The 9111-nt window shown below is 30.6% G+C and overlaps 1 protein-coding gene across 2 annotated transcripts; it reads left to right on the forward strand.

Moving 5' to 3' along the window:
- Positions 1 to 1898: 1898 nt before the first annotated feature.
- Positions 1899 to 6288, forward strand: LOC132052905 (sesquiterpene synthase 14a-like). Of its 2 annotated transcripts, XR_009414050.1 has the most exons (8): positions 1899 to 2085; positions 2189 to 2465; positions 3408 to 3780; positions 3890 to 4108; positions 4354 to 4492; positions 4751 to 4999; positions 5647 to 6066; positions 6097 to 6159. XR_009414050.1 is itself a non-coding variant. In XM_059444665.1 (7 exons), exons 1-7 carry the CDS (start codon positions 1981 to 1983, stop codon positions 5944 to 5946), a joined length of 1662 nt encoding a protein of 553 aa, XP_059300648.1. In that variant the 5' UTR covers positions 1899 to 1980; the 3' UTR covers positions 5947 to 6288. The 2 variants fall into 2 exon arrangements, 1 of the variants encoding a protein (XP_059300648.1); XM_059444665.1 differs by having other exon boundaries at positions 5647 to 6288.
- The last annotated feature ends 2823 nt before the right edge of the window (positions 6289 to 9111 follow it).

Genomic DNA, 9111 nt, shown 5'->3' on the forward strand with positions numbered 1-9111 from the left:
AGTATATATTTAATTATAATATAGTGTATAGTTTTAATAAATTTAAAAAATAATTTGAAAATGAGTAATCAATATTGAGAATAAGATAGGAAAAACATTTGTCTTTCTCTTAATATAATAAAATGAACAAGTAAAAGTGAAAAAATTTATTTTAATATAATGAACAAATAAAAATGCACGGAAGAAGTTCATATTATGTGGGCTCTACTGCTATATGTAGAAACACCTTTGTCGATAATTTCATTTCAAAGGTGCCTCTCCATTATTGCATCTATTTTTGGCCTAATTCAATGTCTTTGCAGATTTACCTTTAGTTATTGCGCAGATTTACCTTTAATTATTGCATCTGATGTGAAATAATTGACGCTAAGCTTTTTCACTATTTTCACTTTTTTCCCACTTTCAGTACATTCAAATAACCGAATATTTTTTCTAAAAATTATAACCAAGCACGACTCCATCTTCAACTCTTAATTTCAAAAATTTCAAATAAAGTGAAAAATATTTAATTTCTATAGCCAAACGCCTACTTAATACTCTTTCCGTCCATTTTTACTTGTCCATGTTTTGACACACAATAAATAAAAAGACAAATTTTACTACAGTATATCACCCTTAATTATTATACATCGTCCAAATAATTGAAATCAATCAAACATACTTTAGAAACTATGCAACCACTAATAATTTATTGAAGTTTCCAGCCGAATAATTAATAATATGGGCAAAATAGGTATGAAATAAAAAATTATCTCTTGATTTTCTAAATTGAAGAAGTAAAAAATAAACATTTATTTTTAGTATACTGTACAAATAAAAATGAAAGGAGGGTTGTTTAACTTCGTGAACAATGACAATATGAAACTCCTCAATATTGCCTTTGCCAGCTTAGAAGATTCATAAACTTTAATAATGCAATTGAGACGAGCACGTGAAGTAAATTTTGAATGTGTATAGTGTGTTGTGAAATAATCTGATGCATAAGTTTCATCTTTGTTATGATGAATTTGGTGGGAATATATTTAAATCTTTTAACATAAGTTTAATTCATTGGATTCTATAATATCTGCGCACTGTCCAATGATTTGAAAATGAAAGTTGAAACATTCATAAATATTAATTTGTGAATTCAGTTAATGATAATTATCGTATATAACTTGATGTTATTTTTCTTACATATATAATAAAGTTTCAAAAGCAAAACCAATAGTCAAACAATCCCCTCAGAGAAAGAAATCTAACCACTTTTCCATTGGCCAAACTGATCGAGAAGGATGGAATTTTGTGGTCTTATTTTGGATGATAGCAGGTCATGAAATTAGAAAATTGTGTTAATTTTTTTGAAATTTGGTTTTCAATTTTGTATAGTTATGTAAATCTCCGTCTTAAAAAATGTATCTTGATAATTGTTCATATAATTTTCTGTATTTAAAATAATATATCTGGTAATTTTCGGAGAGCCGCCATACTATAATGAGTATAGGTCATTTATATAATCAAGAAGATATTAATTATTTATTTTCAAATTTACTCCTATTCAGATAATGTAAGTGTATTTTTATGTAATCAAGAAACTTTATTAAATGAGTACTGTTTAATTAAGGGCAAGTTAGTCAAATTTTTTTTTAGAAGTTAGTATTTTGTTAAGGAGTGTGCCAAAGGCCAAAAGGACACTTATATATTGTGGTGACCGGAGAGAGTACTAAGGGCAAAATGGGAGAGAAATAATTTATTTTGTCTTGAATACAAATAATTTAAGACAATTATTTTTAGAAATCACGACATATTATTTGAGACGAAGAGAATACTTTCCGGAAATAGGAAAGTTATTTGGATAACTACTCACTTGGACACTTGTCATCCCAATTGCACTGTAAAATACCTCATTTTGCACTATAAAATACCTCACCATATAGCAGCAAAAATCTCAAATTGGTAGTAATTAAAGCTAGGGAAACCACTTTTGGGAAAGAGAAAAGTATGAGTCAATTAGCAATGGTTCATACTACTATTACACGTCCGTTGGCAAATTATCACCCTAGTGTCTGGGGAGACTATTTTCTCTCCTACACTCATCAACTCACAGTATGTGCACACTCATATATATTTTTAAAACATTGCATTTGCTGCTATTTTATATAAAGGTAGTAGAACACTACTGACGATTAGTTTTATAAATTTGGTGCAGGAAGTTAGTATGCAAGAAAAAGTTGAACTTGAAGAGTTAAAAGAAAAGGTCAGGAAAATGTTGCTGGAAACACCCGATAATAGTACACAAAAACTTGTATTGATTGATGCAATCCAACGACTGGGAGTGGCATATCATTTTGAAAATGAGATTAAATCATCCATTCAGAACATTTTTGATGAATTCGAACAGAATGAAAATGATGATGATGATGATCTGTACGTTGTTGCTCTTCGTTTTCGACTAGTGAGAAAACAAAGGCATTACATGTCTCCTGGTATATCGTATATCTTAGAATTACAACTTCCTTTTCTTTTATTATTTCAATATTGGGTTAACCTTTCAACTATATATAGGTTTTCTATGCACTTGAGAAGTTCATTGTTTTTGAGTTTGTCATATAGCAATAAAGATATTGGCGTTCATATATGGTCAAAAGTAAAATGTTGATGAGGTATGATCATCATGTCTAAACATAAAGGTGCATTTAGAATTTAAACTTTATGAATTCAAAAATTACAGATGAGGCTTAGTTTAAAACTAAAAAGAAAACATTTAAGTTTAGTTAGCCCTGGGATAATTCAGCTAAAAATGAAAGAGCGCATGATCTTTATTTCACTTGCAATTAGATGTAACACAGTGAAATTTAATTTGTTAGTCCTCTTAGAAGTCAATTGAAAAAGGATAATCAAGAGGAATATTTCTTGTGGAATGTCTAGCTTCTGTAGAGATATAACTATTGTTAGAGTCCAAACTTCAAAATGAAATCCATCATCTTTTCAAGACCAATCTTGTCAAATCATCAAGATTAAAATAATACTAGAAGCGCAAGTGTATCTAAATCCATGAGAACTGGTGAAGTCCTTCAACCTGCGGTCTTCCAAACCAAGATGTTAACCCTTATTACCTTTCTGACGACGGAATACCAAAAGAAAATTTGACCATAACCCTTTTTATAGTTGCACAACTTTATGTATTTCTAATTTAACTTTCATTATATTAGAAATTACATCATGATATCCACACATAATAACCCATACTTTATGAGGTGCCATAGACCTTAACGTTAGATTTTGGCAGATAACTTTTAATTTGAGTCAAACTTTTAACGATAGCAACCAACATACAATTATTATTAACACACACACACATACACATATATTGGGCTTTGTACGTCTTTTTAACTAGTTTAATCTCTCACATGATAATAATTAAGCAGATGTATTCAAAAAATTCATCAACCATGATGGGAAGTTCAAGGAAACTCTTACTAAAGATGTGCTAGGATTATTAAGTTTATATGAAGCAGCACATCTAAGGGTGCATGGGGAAGACATTCTTGAAGAAGCTCTAACTTTTACCATCACTCATCTCGAGTCCATGGCCCCTAAATTGGACAACTCACTCAAGGTCCAAGTTAGTGAAGCCTTGAGCCAGCCCATTCATACAAATGTACCAAGAGGTGGAGCAGGAAAATACTTACGTATTTATGGAAACATTGAAGCACATAACAATTTACTTTTGAAATTTGCGAAATTGGATTTCCACATTTTGCAAAAGATGCACCAAAGAGAGCTTAGCGAACTTACAAGGTATATATGAATATGGTACATACTTCGTGATATAAATTATAGTATTCGTGTGCTATATTAAAACGTAACTAACCATTAATATGTTTTTGTGTATATATATTATACGTAGGTGGTGGAAAGACCTGGATTTTGTAAACAAATTTCCATATGCAAGAGACAAACTGGTGGAGTGTTTTTTTTGGGCAACAGAGGTGTTTTTTGAGCCTAAATATAGACGTGCAAGAAGAACGTTAACAAAATTAATCGTTATCATCACCATCACTGATGACCTCTATGATGCTTGTGCAACTTATGACGAACTTGTGCCTTTCACTGATGCAATCGAGAGGTGAAAGTATAACCTTAATAATCAATCTTTGTCATTTCCCCGTTGTTGAGTAAGAATTAAGTGTTATTATGCATGTGTATATCAAGTATAGAAATCTTTGTCATTTCCCCATTGTTGAGTAAGAATTAAGTGTTATTACGCATGTGTATATCAAGTATAGTAGTACTAGTTATCGTAAAATGATATGTACAATAAAAATATAAACTATCAACTAGTGGACTTTGATACAAACCCCTGACGTGCAGATGTGACATTAGTGCTATGGATTCGATATCGCCCTATATGAGACCTCTTTATCAAGTCTTCATGGATTATTTTGATGAAATAGAAGAAGAATTGACCAAAGACAGTAAAGCAGAATGTGTCTACTATGCAAAAAATGAGGTAAGTTTGCTTAATAACTCGGCTTAAACTAACTTACAACGAAGAAAAAGAAAAGTAAAAGATAAAACACTTACAATTTATCCGAAAGAAGATATGGAATATGCTTCGTACAATATATCTTTGTGGTTCGGCTCTTCCCGGAACCCCGCACATAGCGGGAGCTTAGTGCACCGAGCTAGCTACCTTTTTTATCATATGCATATGCTTCTAATTCTACTTGTTAACTTTTTTTTCTACTAATATTTCCTTCTTAATTAGGCGAAAAAGTGGACCAAAAGCTATCTTAAGGAAGCCGAATGGTTGAATGCTGGCACTATTCCAAAATGCGAGGAATATAAGAGAAACGCTACTTTAACTATTTCCATTCAGATGATTATTGTTACCTCTTTGATTGTTATAGAGGAATTTATAACCAAAGATACTTTTGAATGGGTGATAAATGAGTCTTTGGTCGTTCGAGCTTCATTACTAATCAACAGATTGAAGGACGATATTATTGGACATGAAGTAAGTATGCCAACATATTCCTTATTTGCATTCTTTAATTTCTCCTAAAGCTATGAGTAGATCTCATTGCCCATTTTGGAGGTATATTTGACACGAGATGAGAAATACACTACTTTACATTAGATAGGCTAATTAGTCATCAAGCAAAATTTAATTATGAAAGAATATTTAGGCTTTGATCACTAGCTAGAACTATCTACATTAAGAGAAGGGAAAATAACCCTATGTGACTATTTTGAAAAAATAATTACCCGAAATAGTTTATGTTTGTAATATTACTCGAAATGACCCAATTTGTATCCTCACTTCAAAAGCTTGTTGTATATTTGTACCCTCACTACAATTGAAAAATGTTGTATACAATTGAATTTTCTTGGATATAAACACCTCTTATACATTATTATATACACTCTATACATTATTATACACTTTTATACAAGGTTGATATATTGCCTACTCCAGATGTATAAAGTTGTATATTGTGAAAAAGTGGCTATGCGGGGTGTAATTTAAAAATATGGCTATGAAAATGTAATTTTGTATGCTAGATTTTACATTATTGAAATTTCCCCTTAAAAAGAATGTATTGGCCGATTAAACATATAGTTGTATTGTACACAGTACATACTGAAATCTATTTCATGCAGCACGAACAACAAAGAGAACATGGAGCTTCATTCATAGAATGCTACATGAAAGAATATGGAGCTTCAAAACAAGAGGCATATGCTGAGGCTTGGAAGGAAATTGCAAATGCATGGAAAGACATAAATGCAGAATATCTACATGCTACTGAAGTACCAACGTTTGTCCTCGATCCTGCCTTAAATCTTGCACGTCTTGTAGACATTCTCGAAGGGGATGATTATACAAATTCGAAAAACAAGCTTAAAGACATCATCACCTTGTTGTTTGTTGATTCTGTCAATAGTACATCATGTGGATAATCGTGTTGATGTGTACAATTCATCAAGTGCTTAACTTTAAGCAAACAATATCATGGTTCCAAAACTTAGAAATATTTCTAAGTGGTTGCTGAAATTGGGGGGTTGCTGCTTTCTATTAATGTTTGAAAATAGTTGTCTCAGCATATCAAGAACATTAGTTCATGTGTGTTGTCTTTTTATATTTCGTTTAATAAAATACCAGCGATGAAGTCGTATTGAGTCCCGTTTCAAATATGTTCTGTTTTAATCTCATTTCAAGCATTTATAGCTTGTCTTTAGAATATATATCCACGTTTACTGGTTTGACTACTTCAAGTCTTTCAAGGCTTGAAAGTAATGTAGCAAACATTGAAGTAAAAGAAATAAAAACTAAGGCTTCAATACGACTTGGTAGAAATAAATATGAAAATATTTCAATTTTTATCATTTCTTTTTTGATCAACCGAACCATTTTATTGATTTTCCACTGCAAAATGATTTTCCACTACAAAAACACACACAAAAATGAAAATTTATTTTTAATATAATGCATAAATAAAAATAAACGGCCGAACAACATGTATGTGGGCTCTACTGCTATATGTGGAAACATCTTTGTCGATAACTTCAAACGTGCCTCTCCCTTATTGCTGCTCTATGTGGAAACACCTTTGTCTGATAATTTCATTTCAAACGTGCCTCTCCATTATTCGTCTTTTTTTGGTCTATTCAATGTCTTTGCAGATTGACCTTTAACTATTGCATGATGTGAAATAACTTACGCTAAACTTTTTCACTTTTTTCTTTTCCATTTTCAGTATTCAAATAATCAAATATGTTTTAAAAAAATTATAACCAAGCACGACTCCATATTCAACTCTTAACTTCAAAATTTTCAAGTTAAAAGTGAAAAATATTTGATTTATATGGCTAAACGCCTACTTATTCTCTATCCATTTTTATTTGTCCATGTTTTGACACACAATAAATAAAAAGACAAATTTTACTACAGTATATCACCCTTAATTATCATACATCATCCAAATAATTTGAAAATGAAAGTCGAAACGTTCATAAATATCAATTTGTGAATTCAGTTAATTATAATTGTCGTATATTAACTTGATGTTATTTTCCTTACATATATATAATAAAGTTTCAAAAGCAAAACCAATAATCAAACAATCCCTTCAGAGTCAGAAATCTAACCACTTTTCCATTGGCCAAACTGATCGAGAAGGATGGAATTTTGGGGTATTATTTTGGATGATAGCAGGTCATGAAATTAGAAAACTTTTTTAATTTTTTGAAATTTGGTTTTCAATCTTGTATAGTTATGTTATCTCCGTATTAAAAAATGTATCTTGATAATTGTTCAGGTAATTTTCTGTATTTAAAATAATATATCTTGTAATTTTCGGAGAGCTGCCGTACTACAATGAGTATAGGTCATTTTTCTCCTTTTTGGTAAACAGGATAATACTTTATTTTTCTACTATATTAGAAGAATGTATTTAGTCATTTAATACAGTTAATTAAAATAATAAAAAAATTAAGGTGGGGTCCACGTGAAGAAGTAGGAGACAATTGCAAAAAAAAAAAGGACATTTAAATAATGATAATAAGTTCAGAAAATGGTAAAAGTACACTTAGAGAAAATTTAAAGAAGAGAAATTCAAGAAAAAAAAATAAGGATTTAAATTGAACACAAAAACGGCTAAAGAAGTCATAAAACCAAAAGATTTAAAACTTATATCTTTGGGTAAGGATAAAAATGCACTAATTTTAGACATATACGTCTCACACAAATAATGAGGAATAACATAAAGAAGACAAAATGTAAACGGTCAAGAAACGTATACACATATTTTCTTAAAATGATGAAGTTGGTCTCTACTTAAAAATTTAAGACTACAACAGATGCTACATATGAAAGCGCTTTTCAGTGTTGTTGAGTAAAAAGAGATGATGGCATGAAACTCGATAGGAGAAGGTGCATTTCAAATCTTTCAATTGGAGAACCAAACCAGGAAAGTCATGGGAGAAGCGAACTAAGTAAAATAATTTATTAATATTTTCAATTAATTGAATTATAATACTTTCTATAATAAACATTCCATAATTATATTACTAAAAGGTAGTCTCTCGGTCCTAATTTATGTGATATAGTTTGACTAGACACGAAATTTAAAAAAGAAAAGAAAGCTCTTTGAAATTTGTTGTCTAAAACAAATAATAAATATTTGTGTGAATTTAAATTATTTTATTAAAAATAAAAGGAAAAGTTTCAAATTAAATGATTTCTAAATATAAAACTATATCATTCTTTTTTAGATAGGTTAAAAAGAAAAATGTCGTATTATTTTTTATGTTGGGTGCTTTCATCATCTAGTCTAGTACTATAATAAGAGTGTAGAAGCAGGCTGCTGATTGACAGCATGCTCTTACGATTTCCATGTTTTAAGGTAATGGACTTTTGTACATGTGGGGGCCCTTTCGTTTTTCACATGTTCAGAATTGCTTCCAGAGATTTCTCAGCTGGTGGGTCCCACTGGTAGCCATTTCAAACATTCCACTTTCTTCTTCTTCAGATAAATAAATGGGCTCCACCTCCAATTATTTAAGCGATAATCTCAATTCAGATTTGCTTCAACAATATTAACTCTTGCATTTACTCCCATTCTAACTCTTAGATTTATTCTTTAATTTATTTGAAAAGTAAAAAAACATTAACGATGTAAATGTGAGTTTTCTTACTTTTCAATTTACATGTGGATAATATTTTAAAAGAAAAAGAGACTTTGAAATTTGTAATCTTAAATATGATATAGATTCGATCATAATAGCATAATAGAACGTACAAATTAAGACATTTCATGCAACTATATTTGCTACGCTTGAGTATGCCAAGAAAGATGACTTTAGTTTTTCCTTCCGCACAGTATTGTCATTGGGCCTGTGCTTGTAAGATATTTAACATGACAATTCCAAGATCAAACATGATAATAGGACACAAAATTATAAGATATTAGTAGGATAGAACGGCGTACCTGTTTGAGCCATAATTGACAGCAGAACGGACTAGGTCTTCCTCCCTATTACCCTTCTCGTTAAGGCGGCGTCAATGGGACAACAACCTCACACCTATTTTATTGTATCTCTAAAGTGATAACACAGAAGAGCCAA

This window comes from Lycium ferocissimum, chromosome 1, assembly GCF_029784015.1.
Source record: "Lycium ferocissimum isolate CSIRO_LF1 chromosome 1, AGI_CSIRO_Lferr_CH_V1, whole genome shotgun sequence".
NCBI classification, from domain to species: domain Eukaryota; kingdom Viridiplantae; phylum Streptophyta; class Magnoliopsida; order Solanales; family Solanaceae; genus Lycium; species Lycium ferocissimum.

What these genes read in the sequence shown, in the direction of transcription:
- LOC132052905 (XM_059444665.1), top strand. Translation starts at nt 1,981, where the DNA reads ATGAGTCAATTAGCAATGGTTCATACTACTATTACACGTCCGTTGGCA. An exon ending in CCTACACTCATCAACTCACA is followed by an intron (nt 2,086 to 2,188) that starts GTATGTGCACAC and finishes AATTTGGTGCAG; the next exon opens with GAAGTTAGTATGCAAGAAAA. An exon ending in TTCACTGATGCAATCGAGAG is followed by an intron (nt 4,109 to 4,353) that starts GTGAAAGTATAA and finishes CCTGACGTGCAG; the next exon opens with ATGTGACATTAGTGCTATGG.